This window comes from Nanorana parkeri, unplaced genomic scaffold (assembly GCF_000935625.1).
Source record: "Nanorana parkeri isolate BGI_ZX_2015 unplaced genomic scaffold, ASM93562v1 scaffold956, whole genome shotgun sequence".
NCBI classification, from domain to species: domain Eukaryota; kingdom Metazoa; phylum Chordata; class Amphibia; order Anura; family Dicroglossidae; genus Nanorana; species Nanorana parkeri.
The window spans coordinates 101,505-125,217 of record NW_017307224.1 but is presented as its reverse complement, the minus strand read 5'-3'; the positions used below and the strand labels follow the sequence as shown (position 1 = coordinate 125,217).

General features: G+C 41.9%; 1 protein-coding gene across 1 annotated transcript in view; it reads left to right on the top strand.

The window, feature by feature from the left end:
* FBXO8 (F-box protein 8) overlaps positions 1-23,713 on the top strand; it is a 52,028-nt gene that overhangs the window by 9,223 nt on the left and 19,092 nt on the right. Inside the window, exons 2-3 of the mRNA XM_018566520.1 lie at positions 13,656-13,761; positions 19,430-19,740. Coding sequence (XP_018422022.1) covers positions 19,439-19,740 — 302 coding nt within the window. The 5' untranslated portion in view covers positions 13,656-13,761; positions 19,430-19,438. The remainder of the gene's footprint in view (positions 1-13,655; positions 13,762-19,429; positions 19,741-23,713) is intronic.

The window sequence follows — 23,713 nt, the reverse complement described above, 5'->3', positions numbered from 1 at the left end:
TATATATATATATATATATATATATATATTGTGGAATCAAAAATATTACACAATATTTGTGTATTTGGGGCGCAACTTCCCTTTTTCATGCATTGGGAAGAAAGCATATGAAAACCATGTAGATGACTGTGGTGGGTCCTATTGCTCTTGAGTTGGACAGTTGTCTTTACACTTATTCTTGGTTAGACATTGGCTATTACGAATATGGCTACCCTATAATCCTCTGCACTCCAAGTACAGACATTAACTTAACCTCCTTCTGTCTTGTGCATAAAGACTATTTCATGTATCCAAGATATACAAATGGGGAAGGGAAGGTTTTCAAAGTGTGAAGTTAGTGACACAGAGCGTATTCAATTCAAACGGTGGGTCCCCTGTTATAATAGCAAAAGCACAAATGTTCCTCAAAATAGGATCCCACCATGGTTACAAAGTGTAAAACAAAATTATTGTAAAAAATTAATTTATTTCTAGATATATTAAAATGTTAACGTATCAAAAAGACCAAACAAAGATATAAACATCACATATATGACTGCTCTCGGCTGGTATCCTAGACAATGCAAGTGTATATAAACATACATTTATATTTGTAAGAAGAATATATAAGGTGCGCCCTGGGATGCTTGTATACCTATTCACCGTAATGTTAAATATCAGAAGGGTATCTGTGAACTCTAAATCTCAGAGTTGGAAAAAGAGAATGTCAGTCTCCTAGATCAAAAAATTAGCATACATGTGTATGAGAAAATGTTGATGAAGAAAAAAAGAACGGATAAATAAAGTCAAAAGGCTTCGTTTGAATAATAAATGTTGCACTCACAGTAATGTATCCTCACTCTTGGGTCAGGATCAGGAGACCGGGGTATGTAGGAGCCCAGCTGTGGATGCAGGAGCGGTTCAGGAGATATTTAACCTTATCTCGGCTTTTTGCTATTGAAATTGGCCTTTACTGAACTGTAGATGCAGGAAAAGTTCAGGAGATATTTAACCTTATCTCGGCTTTTTGCTTTTGAGATTAACCTTTACTGAACGTGTGTTTTGGATTGTATGCTGGCTATATCCAGAACAAAAGAAAGAAATCCTCCTGGTTGGATTGAAAATTTACCTTCTTATGCTTAATCCGTTGTGGTGTCTCGTTTATATAGATGAATCTTGAGACCAGGCAGGTATCGCCATTCACATAGCGTTGATCCGCTCCTAGATGCAAAAGGTTCAGGAGACCAATATCTCTTTCTCGGCTTGTCTTATCCATTGTGGATGTTCCGCCTTTACTGAACATATGCTCTAGCTTGTTTGGTAGCTGTGTCCAGACCGGAGGGCACTCTCTTTAGCTGGATCGATGGTTTCTAGGTACTGTTCTGCTCCCAAACATCAGCATGTAGGTCAGATATTAATCCTTATTAACAACTCTGAGCTTAACAGTCCCCAAATAAAGTGTAACAAAAAGCAAATATACAGGGCGGCCTTTGGCCGAGGCAGTCAATACAAAACACCTAGCCCACGCCTAAGACGCGTTTCACCCCCCACCGGTGCTTCGTCAGAAAGGGCGTTGTTAGGCAAGGGTTCTAATTACCGTATTTAAGTGCTCAAAGCAATCTCTTTAATTGAAAACATTTGAGAACATTGAATTCCTATGTGTGTCCCCGTAGGGCATATTCCTCAAACCGGAAGACATTCAATGTGGTCAATGATCATGTAAAATACCGAATAAGTGTTATATTTTAAACGGCTACCGATTTATAACAGATTGGGCTGTCGTGAATGCATATAAATGTGTATATAGGACAGCAATACTATCTATATCGAAAGGAATCAAACAGGGAGAATCAAAGGAGGATCTGGATGACATAGAGGACACCGTAGATATCAGACACCACATCTCATAAGGTTATATGTAGTAACTACCTTTACCTTGTAACACTGTATATTAAATGCAGAATTTTATTAAATCGAATTTTTTCGATATATATTTGTAAGTTTGTGGTTTTCAGTATATGCATCTACAGATATATCGATGGATCGTTCACATCATCCCGATCTCACCAAATCACATATCCAGTATAGCAATGACAAAAACAAAAATAACAAATATAATATTGATAACTAAAGAAAAAATCACATTGGCCCTATCATAACCATATAGGTCCACACGGTAATATTATAGTTGGAAAGGGACTCGGATTATAAGAAGCAACTAAAATTGATGGCATCATTGTTGCCAGGTTCTTCATGGGATCTTGTGGAATTAATCCATTTGCATTCCCTTTGGAGCAAGCACTTGTCCCAATCTCTCCCTCTATTGGACAAGTGTATTCTATCCAGGACAAAGAAACGGGGGCCCCTGGGTACTTCCCCCATGTGTTTGTACCATGTGTCTGGCAATAGGAGATCTTAAATCCTGTGCCTTAGTGTCAGAGACATGGTCAGAGATTCTGTTCTTCAAGATTCTTTTGGTTTTACCGACATAAAACATGTTGCATTTGCAAATCAGGAGATAAATAACCCCCCTTGTTTCACAATTGGCAAAATGTTTGCTTTTGATCCTGTATCCCCTGGGGGTGATAATCTCTGATCCTACCTGGATGAAACTGCAGAACTTGCACTTCTGACATTGATATGTACCTGGGTATTTACAACAGGATAACTTTTTATTTCTTCTGTACTCACTAGTGGTCAACTTATCCTTTAAGGAGGGACATCTCCGGTAGATTACTGTAAGTTTCTTTTGCAGAAACTTTGAAATTCTAGAATCTTTTAAGAGGCAGTGCCAATGTTTGGTTAGTATGTCCCGAACCGCTTGATGTTGGTTATTATTATATGTAAGGATTAATACTAGATGGTCCCTTTTTTATTTTTTACCCATTTTGATTTATGATAATTTTTTGTTCTATTGTAAGCCTTTCGTAGGATTTTGTCAGAAAACCCTCGTTTCAGTCTGTCCCTCAAATTTCTTGCTTCTGTTTCGAAGTCTTTGTCCAAACTGCAATTGCGTCTTACCCTCAGGTATGGGATGCTATTTTTCAAACTTACAGGGTGAGCACTGCTGGCTTCTGAAAGTGAATTCCCACCAGTGCTTTTTCTATATAGTTTGGTATATAGTCTCCCTGCAGTGCTCTTGCAGATCAAGACATCCAGAAAGGCTAACGGTGACTCATTCATTTCCATAGTGAATTTGAGATTTAGATCATTTAAATTCAAAACATCTACAAAATCTTTTAGAAGTCTTTTTCCTCCGGTCCAGAGGATCAGAATATCGTCCTATATATATGTTATATGTAACATACATACATTACATATACATACACATTACATACACATTACATATTATATGTAATATATGTACCTATGCCAGGATAATATGTGGCATAGGTACGTCGTCCCTGGACCAGATGTCCTCTTCCCATACCCCCAGGTACTGGTTAGCATAGGAAGGAGCACACTGTGTTCCCATGGCTGTTCCCTACACCTGGAGGTAGAGGCTATCGTCAAAAGAGAAAGTGTTGTGAGTCAAAATGAATTGTAATAATTGAATGAGAAAGACATTGTGGTTATGTTCTGACATGCCCAAGGAAGTAAAAACCTTTTTAATCCTGTCTATCCCTTTTGGAATGGGGTATGGAGGAGTATAGGGCCTCCACATCCAGTCCTACCAAAAGGGTTCCTTCAGGGACCTCTAAATCATTTATTTGAGAAATTTAAGTGGGGGGTATCCCTTACATACGAAGTTAGTGCTTCCACGTGTGGACGCAAAAAATAGCCAACGTATGTACTTGCATTCTCAGTTAGGGCCCCACAACATGTATCCATTGAGATGCTTATCTTAAAGTGATATTCTTGTCAAAGGGTTGTTAAGCTTTTTCAAATGATGATTATAGCACTTACAATAGATGCTGCTTGATCTTTAAAAGATTTAATTTCCTGCAGAGTCCCCTGAGCACTGGCCCTGATATTCTGTTTTTGGATGGCTCCTTTCCCTTGCAGGGTCCTATGGAGTCACCCGTGTTTGTGCTAGTAAGCTGTGTGTGTCTCCACAAACACACAGGCACCGCAAGACAAGTCACTCCCCTGCCCCTCCCTTCTCCAAACTAGTAGATATATATAGTTGCTTGAGACTGCTCTCCCTTGCGATCTTGTACTCAATGGGCAGTTCAGGGAAGCTAAGCCGAGGGTCAGCTGTTTGAAAACATGATGACTGTAGGTGCTTGGGCAAAAAAGATTAATGGATTACTTTACTGGGCATACTTTAAAGGAGAATTATGAGGTGAGTGATTTTCACTCAGCCTCATAATCTGAGCCGACCAGTGACAATGAAACTGTCACAGGTCAGCTCAGTAGATAAGTGAGCGAACACATACCGGCGCTCGCTCACTTCACGATCCTGTGCCGGCAGAGAGCCGTGACAGGGAAGGGACTGGATTCCCACCTCCCCTGTACGATCCTCCAGCGCTGACTGGCGGTACGGACGAGGGAGGGGGCGGGTACAGCTGGCTCTGCCTCTAGATAGGCAGAGCCAGCTGTCACTCACGCAGCTGGGTGGATCCAGACATAATTGTCGGGATCCGTTCCGGCTGCTGCATCTCAGTGTACCGCGAGCTGTAGCTCGCGGTATACTGAGCTTAGGGTGAAGGGAGGACGCTAGTTTGTGTCCTCCCGTTACCCTTAGGAGAACTATGGGGAAAAGCCCTAACCCCATAGTTCTCCTTTAAGTAAAACTGGATAAAATGTGCAGCAATGTAAAAAAACAGACTCCACCTCGTACTAACAATTGTTATGGATTCTTCACAGCTAGGAAGCCATCCTAATCACCTGCCATAGATGTTCACATGTAACCGGGACCTGTCCCCCCTACCGTGTAACATAAAGGTGCTCTTTGTTGCTAATAAGGCCATTCACATTTTCCGATTTCATGATCTAATAATACCTAAAAAATGAAAACTTGTAAATAACCGGTTGTCTCATCAGTTTAGAAAAGTAATAAAGTCAATTTTTGTGCTTTGAATACTCCATGTCCACACAGTAGTACACTTTATCTTATTAAATAAATGCAAATGTAAAGACCTATTTTGTGTTAGTCATTGTGAGCGTAGGTTGAATGGCATCTAGGGAAAGCATGCATTTCTATCTCTAGATTTGTTATTTGAGCAGAGGATTACGTACAGTAAATCCTGAGAGGATTACAAATTAAGGTCACATAGCCTGTCCGCATACAGTGACACCACATACTGCAGATCAGTGAATTCCTAATATTTCATTCTAAACATTTTCAGGGCTTTTGCTTAAAAAAAAAAAAGATCATATCTGTTTTCCAAAACAATATTTAGGTACTTTCATTTCAAGCTTTGCCATCTCTAAGGCAATGTTTAATTGGGTGTCCAGACTTTTTATTGGCTTTAGTCCTCTTTTAGGTCAAAGGAGTACGTTTACCACTACCCGCTATATGCTGACAGCGCAGAGTTACACAGCAGCTGGGAAAGGTCCCGACAATATCGTCCGGATCAACCCCGCTACCTCTCTAGAGCCAGAGCCAGCTGTGCCCTCCCCAAACCCTTGCCTGTTCCTCCAATCAATGGTGGTGAAACAGAGAGGGGAGAGGGGGAGTCCCTGCGGGGACAATCACCACTCTCTGCAGGGAAAAGACCATGAGCTTAGCATTCAGCGGTTTGTGATCCCTCCGTTCTCGATCTACAGAACCAGCATGTGACAGCTGCAGTGTCACACGCCGGCTCAAAGTATTGGAAGGACTATATTTTATTCTCCCAATACTTCTGCTTTACAGAAGAACTCCTGGCATTTAAAACCCTCGCACTGCAAGGGTTAACTGCTTGTTTTGGTCTAGGGGCTGGAATATAGACAATACACTCACTCGATCCTTGGTCCTGGGGCAGTGACCACTCCGCTTTCACTCCTCTGCTCTGGCTGTGGAATGTCCCCTTGGAGCCCTCATGTCCAAAGCAGTTGCATTAGACGTGATGACTTCACAGGTCCTCAGAGCCCAGGGGGGAACAGTATGCAGGGATCGGTCTAGCAGCCAAGCAGGACCGAGGATCAGATGAATGTATTTTCTTTTTGTTAGACCCTAGACCAAAACAAACAGTTAACCCTTAAAGTGCAGGGGTAACCCCACTGCAAGGGTTCTTTTTTTTGATTGCATGGAGTTCTTTGAAGTGATAATTGTAAATCTACCCTGAGAAATTATGATAACATTACACATGGCTTATAGTCCTACATAAATGTCACAGTGAGGTCTGTATTGTAGTGAACCTTACATAATATTGTGACTTATCTCGACTTCAGTAAACCAGCAGGTAATAAACTAGTTGGCCTTTATGGGTGAAGGGCGCATGAAAATCAGCTGATAAATGCAAAGCAGAAAGCAAGTGTACTTTTCCATGTTGCCGGGCCTAATACATTAGAAAACGCTGGAGAACCTGCTTTTTCCTGAATCTAATATTCTCCATGGTTTCTATTGTGAAATGCTGGTGTAGGACAGGAAAATAATTCATAAGGCAAAGCATTTTGGGCAGATATGTGACAGTATCATGTATTTCAGCCTAGTTGTTTACTACAGAGGTCACCCTTTGACACAGTGTTATTGAAGGCTTGATACAGATCAGTGTTCCTGTATAACTGTTATAATAGAAATACCGTGTTCAGTACATTTCAAATGTTGCATTTGTTTTTTTATAGAAAACAAATGGCAAAAATGGGGGTTTTTAGGCACCATTCGACAAATTCAAACCATTCCTAGGTATAAAAATGTCTTTATTTTGTAGCATGTACTTTTGTAGTGTATTTCCATTTCCTCATCATGCTCCCAGATTGTGCGGCGGGGGCGGGGCTTTCCTCATTGGGGTTCCCTGTGCCTGTGGGTGCCTTGGTGGGCAAAACTTCCTTAACATCAGTGGGACTTTTTGGTGAGACATCTTTAGGCTACATTTAGGAATTTTTGGCCCTCTTCTATCTATGACTCTGGCTGACTATTTGCCTGTTTTACTCATATGTATATGTGGTAATCCATTGACTATGGTTATTTTGTTTGTACAGCCATTAGAACTGTTATTACTACTGTCATTAATCTATATTACTTGGGGATATCTAGTTTTAGCCCTAGTATTGAATTGTCCTCTTATCTTGCTGGTTTAGGGTTTTCCACCAATGTTACAGCTCCTATTTTCCACCGCTTGTTTGGGGCACCAATCCTCACCTGGTTTCTCCCTGAGTTCTGGGTTCCGCCCGATCTGGTCCGGCTGGATGCACATGTTTTACTTGTTTAATTGGTGATATTTTCACCTGGTTATTCATTTTTATGTGACTCTGGAATTTTATAATCTGCTCATTGACCTCTCTGATTACCCAGATTTCCTCCATCTCCTGAGAAAGCGCTGTCAAGCGTGAAACGTGTTGTGATTTCACATGACTCCTCCATTTCAATAGCCAGTACTGGTTGAACTACAAACTTGAGAACCTTTTTTGATTCCATCATCCATGAATTGTGTAACTGTGAATTCTATTCTTATATGAATTGTGCAATATTAATTATTTATTCTATGTATCCCTGGCTTTGATGTCAAATGGAGTGGAGTGATTTTTAAAGGAGGTATCATATTAGAGGTCTGATTTTTTTAGCTATCAATTTCTGATTTTTATTGCTACAAAATAAATACATTTTTATACCTAGGAATTGTTTGGATTTCTCAACTGGTGCCTAAAAACCCCATCTTTGCTATTTGTTTTCTATCAATGTCCTAGGGGTGTGGTGCCTATTACTCAGGTCTTAGCCACAACTTTTGTGTTCTTAATTTGTTTTTTATAAATGTAGCAATGGCGTAAAGCTAGTCACATTTTTTTTATTGTACACCATGGCCATCATGACCTATATAAGAGTATGATGCATATGTAAGAGCTATCTGCTAGTACAAAGGCTGACAGGACATTGTGCTGGACAATGTATAACTGTAGATCACAACCAATAATGGTGATCACAAAACAATCCAACCAGATGAGTTGTCATTGTACCTCACACAGAGAAAGGCTTTGACAGCTGGCTGGGACTGTCAATTAATTTATTTATTACAGGTATTTATATAGCACCGACCATTCACACAGTGCTTTACATAGTTGCACATTCACATAAGTCCCTGCTCTCAAGGAGCTTACAATCTAAGGTCTCTATCTCACATGCATACATACAAGGCCAATTTAAACAAGAGCCAATTAACCTTCCAGCATGTTTTTGAAGTGTTGGAGGAAACCGCAGTACCTGGAGGAAACCCACGCAAGCACAGGAGGACATACAAACTCCTTGCAGATAGTGTCCTGACCGGTATTTGAACCAGGGACCCTCAGTGCTGCAAGGCAGAAGTGGAGGTACCCTTGAACAGCAGCATTGTCAACCTGTGCAGAGGGTAGTGTTATATGTAATAGAAGATTTAGATGGACTTCACCTTATAAATTAAAACCAAACTTCAAATAACACTTAACAATGAGTAGTTACAGTAACCGCTTCTTGGGGATAAATGTTTTACATAAATGAATACAAGCTGTAGGCACTGCTGTCAGTGATAAATGGTTTGTCTCAACCCTCGAACTGCCACCTTTGCTGAACAGGTCAGTCTGCTTTAACCTCCCTGGCGGTAATCCCGACTGTGGCTCGGGGTAAATTTTCAGTACCAAAAGCGGTAACCCCGAGCAACACTCGAGATTACACAGCGTGTTACTTACATGTCTACGATCCCTGCTGTGTCCCCCGGCCGATGCCGGCATCCGTCTTCCGGGTTCTAACCCTTGCGAGCGTCCGCGTCGCAGAGGTGCCGAACCGGCGGGAAATTTAAAAGTAGAAAAAATAGAAACAAAAAAAGGAAATAATCAGACCGCCAGGGAGGTTAAAGTAGGCTGAAAAATAACAGACTTACTGGCCGGATCGCCCGGTGAAACAAAGGGGAAAAAAGCTTAAAAAAGGAAAATGAAAGCAGTCACCACATTTATGGGTTGGTAAGCTGCACTATATAATATTTTTGCTTTTGGGGTTGGATATGATTTAACACTGCAGTATTAGTTTAACATGCCACCCCTGATTGGATAGAACAAACGTATTGTACCCACATGAGCACTTGCATGGCTACAGTATATAGTTACAAGATTAAGGCCATGACTATTTTATACAGTCAGCTGTAAAATATATAAATGCAAAGTCTGAAATACATGCAGTTCATTTAGCTATATAAATTCTATATATTGGATGATAATGTGTCTGGAAGGTTTGGAGATTATCAGAACAGAATAGGTCATGCGGTCTATGTGTGCCCCCAGCTTTACTGCTGTAGAGCGGTTTGTATGTGTAAATGCAGGTTTGTCATCAGGGCAGTAAAAAAAAAAATATGATTGCATTTTTCATGAGATTATAATTATTTAATATAGCCATAGTTAGGATTACAGCAGTTGCACACTCAGCAGTTCTCCTTCAGAATGAAAATCTAGGAAAGCAGGATGTAGCTAAAGTCCCCTTCATGAGCTTTTTGTCTTTCAAGTGTTTCAGGCAGACTTTATAAACACTGCTCAAGCTGAAATTCTCCAGACTGCTTCCTGTCTGAGGGATGCCGCATAAAGCAGTCATGTTGGGCTTTCTTGTTTCACTTTATTGTCCAGAATAAAACCTGACAACACAGACTGACTCTTTCTCTAAAATAAAAACCAAGAATCTCTGGAAAAAACATGAAGACTGTGGTAGCAACACATAATCTCTGGCTAGTACTGGCAAAAGCATGCTGCACGGTTTAATAACTGTAACGATAAAGACCAACTCCAGCCAAAATTGTATTTCTGTCTTTCTTTGTGGGACACAGGATTCAGAGACAGTTGGGTTATACTGCAGCCTATGGGAGGTTTTGGGCTAGCCTGGTATACCCCTCCCTCTCCTAGCATGCCTCAATTTTCTCAGTGTACTAAGCGTATTACCGTCTTTTCTTAAATGAGGTGAATTTAAGGCTAGGTTCTCATCTGTGCACTGCAGAAAGTTAACGCACATTGAAGAGCATTAACTTGCATTGCACTTAGACAGCCCATTTCTTTCAATGGGCCTGCCACGGCACCAAACCCAACTAAAAAAGGTGCATATACCTTTTTGTAATGCATTGCTATGTGTTGTGGTGAGCTGCAACACACGCTTGTTGGCAAAGTGCTGTTCATAGAACGGCAGGCCACCAATACACAACACGCGTGCTTGCATGTGTTGCGGAAATGCGTGAGTTCCTGCGGCGTACAAATGTGGACAGCGCTTAACCGCTATTGCTTGCCATTTTTTTCAATCAATACTTCATTCTCAAGCTGCTTGAGCTTGTCTCTGCGGCTATCCGGACCTGCGTATCTTCAACAATAGTTTTGGAAGCTGTACCCAGAGCCATGGGACTGGACAATTGTGGGGCCAGCCTGGAATGTGACCTTTGGTCACTGAGCTTGTGGTGGAAATAAGCGTACCTCAGTGCCTTCCCCCCCAGAACCATTATCTCACACAGACAGCAGAGGATCTATTTCTCCCCCACTGTCACGTACCTGGTTGGAGACGGAATGTATGAGGAGGCCTCCCTTGCACCTCATATCACAAGGACTCTGGAGTTGGGGACAAAGTCCAAGCAGACAGCGAGTGGCACGAGTGCCAGTGGTGGTAACACCGTGCAAGCTGGAGTCCAGGTGCTGGTTGCAGAGCAGGGCAAGATCCAAATTCAATGTCAAACGAGCCAAGGTCACACCAGACGGGCAGGCAAGGTACAAAGGGATGAAGCAGAGGCAAAGTCCAGTAACGATCCAAGGTCAGGGTCAGGCAGCAAACAAGAATGGTCAAAAACAAATCCGGGTCGGAAGTCTGGCAATACAAGGCAAGGAATCGCAGGAACACGGGAGCTGAAAGACAATCCAGCAATTTGGAGACAGGAGGGCTGGGTTTAAATGGTGTGATCCATCAGCATATTGTGTCACTTCCTGTGCACCGTTTGGCTCGCTTTTCTGCTGCCGTTCCGTGGCGTTCGCGCAAGTGTCCGTTTTCCAATGGTATGGAAAATGGGACTCCACGCATGCCCACTAACAGATGGTCTCTGACACCCACTCTATCCAAAACATTTAAAAAGGATAATTCCTGTAGAGGATGTGGCAGTATTTAAGGATCCCATAGATAAACATTTGGAGACTCTTGCTTTGTTTATACTAGCAGGCCCTGCATTGCAACCTGCCAGTACCGTGATGTTGGTATATCAAATATTACGGGAATGGACTAAACTAATGGCAAGGGATCAAACTTTACTCCACACTAATCCTCTATATGTTGTGTGATTCAAGTTCATGTCAACAGTCACGCATTGCTGTGTAGATGGGTTAGTGAATGTTTCCTGTCTTTCTTTTTTTTCCCCATATGCATCTCCTCCGTTAACATGCAGAGAACATTTTGGTGAAAATGTTGGGCTGCGGCATAGACAGGTAAGACGTGTTAACTGCACATGCCCTTTGAGGAAATTTATTATTATGCCTTGGGCACCCTCATCAAGGATGTAGCTGGTGATAAGAGTACCCATGTTTCCCAGCAGAAGAAGCCTAGACCTCAAGCTGGGAAAAATCACTCCTACTCTGAGAAAAGGGGAGTTCCTTTCATTACTACCAGGCTTCAGCCTCTGAGGCAAAACCTAAGGCAAGAGGCCAGTTTCCCCCCCTGGGCCCCCAAATTCCCCAAACCTTCAGACAAGTCCTCATTGGCATGAAGGGACGGCCCTACTTTCCAAAGATACTTGGAAAGATGTCATCCCAGATGCCCACCAACAGAAGGTGACTTCTATAGGCCTTAAACTAGTATGCTGATCCCACCCCCCTCCTCACTGTGTCTTGCAATCTTTCTGTGTGCCTGAGCAGATATCTCCTCAGTTCCTGTATCGGAAAGGTTTCAGGAATTCTATTCTAACCTTTTCACAGGTCCTTCAGTCAGCTCTGTGAGCTGCGAGCAGCCTCCAATTGCTTCTTCTGTTTTCATAGTTGGACCTGTTAGTATTTTGTTACTAAATTGCTCACCCCTCACTTGGACTGCTTTTGGATACCCCAATTGTCTCTGAATCCTGTGTCCCTCAATGAACCAGAAAGCAAATTGTATTTTTGTACTCGCTGTAAGATCCTTTATTTAGTGACACAGGTCCCTCCCCTCTGTGTTTTATGTTCTTGTTCTCTTCACAGCTTGTTACAAACCTGAGACATATCTGTAAAAATAAGTCGAGGCAACTGAACTTGCTGTATTTTTCTTGAAGATGTTTCACTGGTCATCCGAATGACTGATTGAGAAAGCTGGTCAGATGACCAGTGAAACGTCTTCAAGAAAAATACAGCAAGTCCAGTTGCCTTGATTTCTTTTTTAAAGACGTGATGTTGTGGGAGGAGGCGTGGCAGTGAACTCAGTGGCACCGTAGCCACGCCCTCCGGCCGTAATGCGATCGACTGCACAGAAACGCAAGGCACATGAATGGCTGCGGTCCGGTCCGCTCCAGTCAGAAAAAATGCTGCAAGCACTATTTTTTTTACCGGACTGGAACGCAAGCATTGATGTGCCACGCATTCTGGTGCGGCCGGAGGGCGTGGCTGCAGTGCCATTCACTTTAATGCACCTCCCCCGACAAAGTGAACTGACTGCAATGCAGTCCAGTGCGTTCCGACCAGAATCGGGCCGGAAAGCACTGTGGCTGGTGTCAACTAGCCCTCAGTGCGACAAAAAGCTTCCCCCAAAAATTCATATTCATTCTTATAGCCCCTGTTCACACCTGAGCGTTTTAGCGCAATAAGCAAAACGCTTGTCGCTGGAAAAAGTACATGAGCCTCTTTTTGGCAGATTACAACTCATTTTCTCCCCATAGAGTCAATAGGAAAACGCTTAGATCTGTGTTGCAATTGGTTTTACGCGTTTTTTCCATTTACATCAATGCGTCACAATCTGGTCATAAAATCACGCGACTTAATGTACGCACACAAAAACGCACAGCAAAAGAAGCACATTTCTACACGCCAAAACGCTGATGCCTAGGTGTGAATCAGGCCTAAATATTTACTTTTGGAAAAAATGTGACGGGAATTTCTAACAATTCCTAGCAATGTATTTGTGTTGAGCATGATGTATATTTTTAACCTACAATCATATTTAAATTCAATGTAAACCCTAATAATAAAACTCTTTAATTTGCTTCATTTTGATCTGTTCAGTATAACATTAAAAGTCTTTTCTGATATTTTAAGTGCAAAAAAAAAAACCTGCTAGAAATCCAGGGAACACGTAACTTGCTGTACTCTCTGCCCTGCCCACTTCACCTCTGTTGACTACAGAACCCCCCATGTTATGGAGATGAGAGGGGGAGCTGTTCTGTAATCCAAATCGGGAGTGAGCATCCTGGAGTGACAATGCTGCTTTTCCAGATACTGCACAGTGGGTGAGCGTTCTCGTTTAAGGACAGGAACTGTGTTACTTGCAGGATCACAAGGTGAAAATAAAGGGGTAACGAAGATTAAAAAATGAAAACTATTGCAAGCTTGACATCTAAGGACTGTTAACTGAAATGTATTAAATGTTTTCATTGTTGTTATTGGGTTAGATGCACTTTAGGTAATATTTTTATGTTGTTTTTGTTTTTTTACAGAACATAGAATGAGGGGCATTGTAACTGGCCAGTGAGGGAAGACCACTAGAAGAGCATGCACACACACTAAGGGGCTGTGGAGCTACACTACTGATTGCTGTGTGAAGTAAGTATACAACACTTTTATTGCAATATACACACAGCCTTGCGTTCACCTCAATTTGTGGTTGGCACAAAGCTGGGGGCTCACTTTTGTGTAAGTGATCTGAAGACTAGGCTAGGTCTATACTGGCCTACTACTTGTTGTGAATTATCTAATTAGCAGCACATTGATTTAAATGTGTTGCAAACAAGGATACAGCCAACAGGTAATGAAATCTCTGAGTAGCAAAGAGATTTAGTCGCAAGTGTAGGCCTAACCTTAAGTCTTTTTGTGGACCAAATGTCTAGGGACATAGTTCTGCAGGCATGAGAGTCGTTTATTGCAGACTATTAGGACTGATGAGTTAAAGGGGAAGTATTGGGAGAGTAAAATGTACTCTTGCCAATACTTGGAGACACTGCAGCTGTCACACATTGGCTCTATAGATCAAGATCTGAGCAATTACAAATCACTGATCGCTCAGCTTACGGCCTGCTCCCTGCAGAAAAAGGTGATTGTCAGTCACCGCTCCCCTGCAGGGATTCTCCCCTCTCTCTGTTCCTCCAGCACTCATTGGAGGGGGCAGACACAGCTGGCTCTAGAGAGGCAGAGCCAGCTATCAAGCAGCGGGGTGGACTATATTGTCAGGATACTTCCTGGCTGCAGTATCTCTCTGCTGTCAGCATATAGCAGCCTCATTAGCAAATCCTATGAACCAAAAGAGAACTACAGCCAAAAAAAGTTTTAAGGAACATACTGTGGGGGCTGCATTTTGTAATGAGCTGAAAAAATTGTGAGGGACACAGTAGTGAAGTGGGAGTTGGTGGAAGGAACAACTGTGTGGATGCTGTGGGTGGCCAGGAGATGGACGCTGGTACCAATTTCTGAAGAGGACTGCAGCCAGGGATTACTCTGCACTGGTGCGGCATTTGGCAGGCAGCAGGAGGTCGGTATTTCATTTCTTCTTTACAGGCAATACTTTTATTTGGACTTTGATGATGGGGTTACTTTAATATAAAGAGTTGTGAAGGGAGGACCATTATTCCAATGTCCTTTGCAGAAGTAATCCCCAGGTTTTTTGAAAGGTACAAGCGGGGGGTTGTGTTCCGGGGTCAACTCCTTTAATGCTTCATTGTAGGTTTGAATAATTGAATAATCTTTGGGGAAGGTTCTTTTCTTTTGATACGGCTTGACAGGTGACAGAATTCTGCCTACAGAGTCTTGTACATCGTGTACAATGTTTTTAGAATCTCACTTTGCTGCTGTGATATGAAATATTTTTAGAAACCTAATTTTGTAGATTAGCTTTCAGTCTAGTTCCGTCTTTATTGGCTATGGCAATTGAATTTGTTTACTGTACCTTTTTCCTCTGCCATCTAAACAGCATTGTACTCTTGTTCAAATGTAAACAGCCACTACCTCATTTCACCTCCCTAGGCTGTCACAAATGTATAGGACAGAGAGGTCTGCACAGTGTCTCACTTGTTCAGAACTCCAGTGTTAGTGGCCTTGGCTGGCTCTCACTTTAGATCAGATTGCCTATGATCTATTTTTAGTAGCCCTTCAGTCAAACTGTGTCTACCCATGTAAACATTTTACATGATCTGAAAGGCCTTTATATTGTAGATGGTTTAGAAGGATTTTGACTTTTTGTTTAAATTTCATCTGTTAGGAGATGTATTAGAATAATTCGACAAACAGAAGTAATGTGCATAGTATTTGCTGTGAAAGAGCAAGTCTAGCCAGAGGTGATATAATGTATCAGATTATAGTAAAATCTTAGAGAGACTAAAGAGTTATCACCTTTTATATCCAACTTTACTACACTATTATTTCTTTTAATTGGCTTTTAGATCAGCTTCAGCTGATCAGCTTTAGATCAAAAACATATAGCCTCTGCTCTGATACTACATATACAAGAGGGTCTCGGCTCTATGTAAGTTATTGTCTTCACCTGTATGTATGCATATAGAAAACCTCAGATGTATGGTTACTTTTGCTACTCTGGTTGGGCAATTTATAAAGCAGTAGAACAGCCAAACCTTAGTCATACCACTGCTTAAAAAAAGATATAGCACAATTACCAGGGCTTGAAAAATTTTAGGGTGCCTCACCAGTCTGTCAAAAATGTCACCAGTCAGCATGACCGGACTATAGGCTTGCAATTTATGTTAACATTTTTTAGGGACAGATAGAGCTTTCTTTTGGTGGTATATAATTACCACTGGGGTTTTATTTTTTACTATATAATTTTAAAAAGTACCGTAAATTTTTTGGGGGGAAAGAAATATTTTCTCTACTTTTATGTTAAAAAAACATTTATTCTTATCCATATATTTGGTAAAATATAAAAGATGAGGTCACGTCGGGTAAATAAACACCAAACATCTCAAGCCTTAAAATTGCAAAAAAACGGCCACACCGAAAATTGGCATAGGCGATGCTTTAAAAGCTTTTTACTCACCTCCCTGAAATTGCTTATTTCACGTTGGGATCCCTGGCAATGACCTATACACATACAGCACAGCAATTAATTAAGTAATAAAATGAACTAGGATCACACTAATCCAGCACGTTATTATTCTGAGTTGCCCCACTCAAGCGGCGGCCATATTGAGTGGGGCACCTGAGATTAATAACGTGCTGGATTAGTGTGATCCTAGTTCATTTTATTACTTCATTGCTGTGCTGTATGTGTATAGGCCAATGTAGTTGGATCTGTATGTGCATTATAATTACTCGAAATTAATCGATTAAAAAAAATTTTGATTAATTGAACAGGAAAATGTTCATCATTACCAGCCCTAATATATATACTGTATTTCTATATTTTACATTAACTGAGCCTTGTCATGATATGTGATCCTTTTCTTTTTAGTGATATGGAGGATATTTGGTTAATTGGGATTCTGACAATGCAAAAGTCTACTTGCTGAATGCAGAAAGGTTCTCATCCTGCCTGTGCTTGGAAGATTTCCATTAGTAGTGCAAAACATTTCAACAAGTCATAGTTGACACTTTGTTTAAACAATGCATGATTTATCAGTGTCCCTTTCCATTTTGTCTGCTGTATCTTAAAGTGTAACACCGCATTCTAATCCTGAAATCCAAAGTCCAACTCCAAAGATATATCTGAGCTTTGCCCTAACCTATGCCAGAAGTGTGACGCTGGCAAGGAATAGATATTTCTGCTTTGATTAGTGGTGAGGCATGCATGGTGAATTGAACCTTCAGTTTAAATCTACTAATATGCCAGCTCCATCAAACACAAAAGGTGTTCAATGTCTTACAGTCTGTTTTCTTTCCAAGCCAGCCACAGCACGGGTAGAGAAGCCTGTCCCCTGCCAGAATGCTGCAGAGTGGGACCGTTGCAGTCTGTTGGAAAGCAATGGTCTCATTGCAGAGGTCCATTTATTGGAGAGCTCTGGCACAGTAGGGGGCACGTCAAATGTCTACAAAGAGATCACTTCTTTTTCACAGAGAGCAATGGTCCCGCTCTGCAAATTGCTGGAATGAATTTAGCTCATTTAATCTGACAGCTCAGTTGGACTTTAATCTAAACAGCAGTTCTCTCCTTTTCAAAAAGTGCATTACAGGTAGTTTTTAAAAACCGGTACAGCAAAGGAGCTCCCTGCATATGTCCTTTTACCAGGTTCATACAGTGCTTTTGAACTTTAATCACTTAGCTTAAAGGAGAATTATGAGGTGAGTGATTTTCACTCAGCCTCATAATCTGAGCCGACCTGTGACAATGAAACTGTCACAGGTCGGCTCATTAGATCGGGAAGTGAGCGAACACATACCGGTGCTCGCTCACTTCTCGATCCTGTCACTGCAGAGAGCGGTGGCAGGGGAGGGACTGGATAACCCCCTCCCCTGTCCGATACGCCAGCGCTGACTGGCGGAATGGACGGGGAGGGGGCGGGTACAGCTGGCTCTGCCTCGGGATAGGCAGAGCCAGCTGTCGCTCAAGCAGCTGGGTGGATCCAGACATAATTGTCGGGATCTGTTCCAGCTGCGGCGTCTCAGTATACCGCGAGCTGTAGCTCGCGGTATACTGAGCTTTGGGTGATGGTAGGACGCTAGTTTGTGTCCTCACGTTACCTTTAGGAGAACTATGGGGAAAAGCCCTAACCCCATAGTTCTGCTTTAAGTAAAATAATACATATTGAGTTGACATTCAAAGATTTAGGAAACTTCATCCAAGCAATGTCTTCATATTTAAGATTACATATGTTATTCTGTATTCACAATGCACCTGTAAAATTCAACATGTTGCCCATTTTATGCAAGGGCTGAGAGGGGGCTCTTCAAAGACTTTGTCTTGCACAAAAACTGTTCTGCAAAGTTTACTTTCTGGAACACATTTGTAAAATATTTATAAGTTATTCCTGCACATTGAACTGGTTTTAGACACATTCAAAGAATTATATAGAGCAGCTCATCACTTCACTGTAGTAACTTTTTATGTAAAAGAAAGGTCCACTCTTACAGTGAATTTGTGAACATTTCCAGCATTTTAAAACGAAGCAGGAACCAAAACAGCTAGATTTAAATAAATTAGCCTGAAAATTATTTTCAGAGTGCCTATCACATGAAGCTAAGCTCTCCGCACTATGCAGGGAGAGTTCTGCTGTTGGCTGCTGAAGGTTTTCACTGAACAGTGGATTGACTTCTGGGTGAACATGGCTCACCTCCAAAGTCAGAAACCTCAAGCCCTACTGATAGTTGGCCTGGGATCCTGTGGGTTGGTTAAGGTAGCAAGGAAGTCAGCTGCACATTTGAATGCAGGGATAGGTTTTACAAGTAGAGGTGTTCTTTATGTCAGGTTAAAACAGAGATGTGGATTAGGCCAAAAGTGAAATATACATTTGCAAAGCCACTCTATCTGGGATGTGCAAATATACAAATTGTTTTCCAATACTTGCTAAGATTGGCTCAGTTCTTGAATATGCAAATTGCCTCTCCTGCCAAACCTGATAACCCTGTTAATTATTTGCCCCTACTGTCAGATTCGGCACAGAGTTAGAAAAGGAAATGTTATGTGAAATATTGCATTGCCATCATTTCTGGTTGATGTGTACAAGTTTAAGCACACAAAAAGACATTAGGCACACAATCTCCTTGTATACTCCAGTGTTTTCCCTTTGCTTTATACATATGCAATGTGGCAGAAGTAATGCAGACCACATCAGCCTTCATTTACAATAGCGGGCAAAAGCTGCTCTTAGCATACTGCACTGTGCACAGCCTTAACAACAGATAGTAAAATCATTCAGTAGACTGGCGAGGGGAAAAATTGCAGCTGTGGTTAAGTCATTACACTAAACATTCTCTGGGTTTTATGTACATCCCCCATTTTCCTTTACAGTCATTTTGAGCTGGGGTTTTGCAGTTTCTCTGTGTGAGCCCACCTAGTCTTGACGCTCATTCTGTGGTATGCAGGTTTCCCCTCTGATCTGCATCTCTAAAAGCATTGCTAGCCGTAGGCTGCAGGGGCATGGATATTTTTTTCTGGATATTCGGAGTTGTGCATAATTAGGCTGTAGAGAGCCTTCAGTGAGCAGAATTTAGAATCTCTGTCCTGCATATTCATAGGCCCAGACTTTCCCATAAAATGAAATTGAGACCGTTGCAAGGAATTCCATTGTAATTACTTTGTTCTAATATTGCTTATGTTTGTGTCTACTAGGGTTCACAGATGGGTCAAGGGCTTTGGAGAGTCGCAAGAAACCACCAGTTTCAGCAAGGATATATAGATCAGAGCTACCTGTCTACTGATAATGACAACAATATAAGCAATGGAAGACATGCCCAGGGTGGCATAGATCTCTACCATCTGCTGAAAGCTAGAAGAGCAAAGGATGAACAAGGATTCATTAATCTTGACATGCTGCCACCAGAGTTAAGCCTTACTATTTTATCCTATCTTAATGCCACTGACCTGTGTTTGGCATCATGCGTATGGCAAAACCTGGCTAATGACGAATTGCTTTGGCAAGGGTGAGTAAAGCTATACTGATTAAACATTAAAGTGTGAAACCAATGGAATGGTGGAATGGTGATAGTAAACTGTAAATCTAAGCATCTTTGATGTTCTGTACTTGATAAATAAAATTTGGTACATTTGACTTGAGTCGGGGCACCAGTTGTATTTTCAATCATTTAAGTTTGCCTATTCACCCCTAGTCAGTCAGATGTACTAGAAGTTCAACTTGTGGGCAGCACAGTGGCATAGTGGTTAGGACCTCTGCCTTGCAGTACTGAGGGTCCCCAGTTCAAATTCCAGTCAGGACACTATCTTCAAGGAGTTTGCATGTTCTCCCTGTGTGTAGGGTTTCCTGAGGGTGCTACGGTTTCCTCCCACACTCCAAAGACATGCTGGAAGGTTTATTGGCTCCTGTCTAAATCAGCCCCAGTATGTATGCATGTGAGATAGGGGCCTTAGATTGTAAGCTCCTTGAGGGCAGGGGCTGATGTGAATGGGCAACTATGTAAAGCACTGTGTAAATTGTCAGCGCTATATAAATACCTGTAATAAATAAAAAATACTCTTGTTGATATTGAGGTATGTAGCTTCTGCACTGCTAAATGTATTGTATGTGCTTAAAGTGACATTAAAGTCACAATTCCCTCCCCCTTCCTGCCATGCTGCTTTAAAGGAGAACTATGAGGTGAGTTAAATTCACTCAACCTCATAGTTAAAGCTGACGAGTGATCGTGAAACTGTAACAGTCGGCTCAATAGCTCGGGAAGTGAGCGAACATGCAGAGAGTCGTGACTGTCAATCACAGTTCCCTGCAGTGATTCCCCCCTCCCCGCTCCGATCCTCCAGCGCTAAGTGGAGGAACGGACGGAGAGGGGGCGGGCACAGCTGGCTCTGCCTCTAGATAGGCACAGCCAGCTGTCACTCGCGCAGCTGGGTGGATCTCAACAGTAATGTCGGGGTTCGTCCCGTCTGCGGCGTTCTCAGTATACTGCGAGCTATAGTTTGCGTTATACTGAGCTTTGGGTCACGGGAGAACGCTAGTTTATGTCCTCCCGTGATCCTTAAGAGAACTATGACGAAAAACACTTACCCCATAGCTCTCTTTTAAGAACTTACCTTAAATTATGCCTCTTCATACCATTCATGTTCAGGAGTCCCTCCATCGCTGGTGCCGGTCTCTGATCCAGTGCTGAGTGTTGTGTTTTCTGTGTTCCACGGTGTCTGTCTGACGTGCACGCTCCAGGCTGCGTGCATTGACTTGACACTGTGTGTCTCCTCTTCTCCCCGCCAAAGATCTCTACTGTGCATGTGCCCACCTCATCCGCTCAAAGCTCCAGCTCTTCATACGAGAGCGTGTAGCGGAGATACAGGTAAGTATTTACCTTTTTTGATAACCTTTTTGTTTTGTTTATGTTTTTGCATATATCTACTGCTTGCTAGCAGCAGATATATGCAAAAAAAAAAAAGAGTTTAATTATACTTTAAGATTTTGCATGCATTCCATAGAGAATCAGAGAGACTAAGTGTTAATATAATTGGGTCTAAAAAAGGTATGTATTGAAAATGGGAAGGTATCATTTAAAAATCTACGTATCGTGTTGATGAAGGGTGGCACAGGAACCAGAGAAGGCAAAACATAGGCACATGAAACCTTAGCTAATTATAAGTCTACCTGCTCTTTCAGTTTTCTTTTGCTTCCCTGAAAAGTTTCACAAATACCTTTTCATCCTGCCAGCTTCCTGTGAATTGGCAATGACACTGCACTGCTCCTGACGTCAGAGCTGTGTTGCCACCCTTATGTATTGTGTGCCCACTTGCACTACAATTTATCAATGCTGGCTTTCATGAATAAAATCATTGATATTTTACAAACTACAATTTACTGTGTGTAAATTGTACATTATTATTTTAACAATATATGCCTTGTGTGTTGCATACATTTAAACGCTTGAAGTTCAATGACATTTATTTATATACAGCCATTGCTGATTATTTTATGGCTCCATTAACCTTGGATTTTACATCATTATGTTTGAAAGCATTCTTATACTCTTAGGTGACCTATGCTCAAAGTCTGCCTTGCAAGAAAATTAATTTTTAATTCTGAGAGTGCTTAATCAGCCCTCATCATTTAATGTACAGATAAATGCAGACAGCACAGAATGCATATTTGTATGCTTTACTGCCTCTTCTTCTCTTAATGGAGATTAGGGCAGTCAGTCTCTTTGAAGAACTAACAGGGAGTTACCGAAAGGGGCCAACCAGTCCTTGATAGAAAGAAAGAGAAATGTCTGGCACTTTTTCCATGAGGAGGCATGTGACTTTCTTTTCTACCTCCCAGGATGCAGTACTGGGTGCCTAAGTGACCAGTTGCAAGGACTGATGGTCCGGGAAGTGTCCCATCGACTTGGATATTAAACAGGCCCTTTTCCCTTTACTCTGAGACAGTTATTAAGTGAACCTGTTGTTCTGTTCTGCCTAAATAAATAAAAAAAGTACAGGTTAATTTCAAGTACAAGCTATACCAAACATATTGATCATAAGTTAAAAACATTTTTTTATAAAAATGCAATAGTAAGTCATGAGTATAAGACACAGACTTCAACTTTATATCAGAAGCTGAAGTAAAAAATGTGCATAAAAGAGTGCGCTGGGATGAATTTTTGAGGGTTCTCTGTTAGATATCTGACAGCATTCTTCTGATTTTCAGGCATGCACTAATTTTTGTAGGTTCATTTTATTAGTGAACATAAGCCTGGGGCCAAACTGAGTTACTTCCATAAACCAGTTAGCAAATGGGACTAGAAATAATTGCTGGCATAAAACACTTTTAAGCCTTTTTATTTATTTAGAAACATAGTTGAGGAGCAGTATTGTCTGTAGGCTACCTGGAGCAGCAGTTTTCCCACTGGCAAAGCCTCGTTCCACACAATGGGTCATTTTACTAAAGGAGTTAGGAATCTTCACTCAAAATTGTGTGAATATTCATTTCAGTTATGCAGTCATTTGAAAATAATTGTGAATACCAAATTGTGTGGTTTGTTTTTTTACACAATTGGATAAATGAAGTGAATATTCACACAGATTATTTAGTAGAGGTGCACGGAAATAGAAATTTTAAAAACGTGGTGATGCAGATCACTCCCATTCATTCATAATTGAGGATATAGTTCACATACCATGTCCTCAATTATCTACAAACACTCAGCGATCACTGATCGCTGAGTGTTTGCTCTCGCTCTCCTCTCTGACACGCTGTCACAGGAGGCTGAGCAAGTGGAGCAGGGAGGAGAGCTCATCCTCCTGTGACAGCGCAGGCTGTCTCCGCCCCCACACTGCGTTGCCGGACTGGGATAGGCGGCTGAGCGGTGTGGGAGGAGTCGCCGGCCGCTCACAGCGCTCGGCCGGCTGTCACTTTCTCTCCCCCCGCTGGGACACAGAGCAGCGCCCAGCGGGGAGGAAAGAAACCTGGGATGCGCCGATGTATCGGCAGGAAAATGGCAAATTTTTGGCCAATTAATCGGTGCATCCCTATTATTTAGTACAGATTCTCAACTCCTTTAGTAAACCAGCCCTTGTGTTGAGTAGCAGCATGCTCCAATGTAAACAAATCTTTTCAAGCGACCACTGTAAGTTGTAATTAATAATTAACCACTTCGTGACTGACGACGTACAGTCGGTGCTGTTTAAACTTGTAAAGACGACTGTCGGCTTTACAACAGTGCGTCGCCACGTAAACACGCGTCGGGTGCGCCTATGTATGAACACGGAGAACGCACTACACATGTTGGGTATCGCCGCGCACGCCGGAGTGAGAGAGCAATAATTCTAGGGCCAGTATTTTGGGCTATCTAAATTGATGACCTGTGGGGGCTTTTAAAGCGTCTTCTATGGACTTTGGGGGGGACTGCAGTTTTTCGCCGTTTCACGGACGCACGCAATTTGTAACCTGGGCATGTTGGGTATCGTTTTACTCGTTGTAACCTC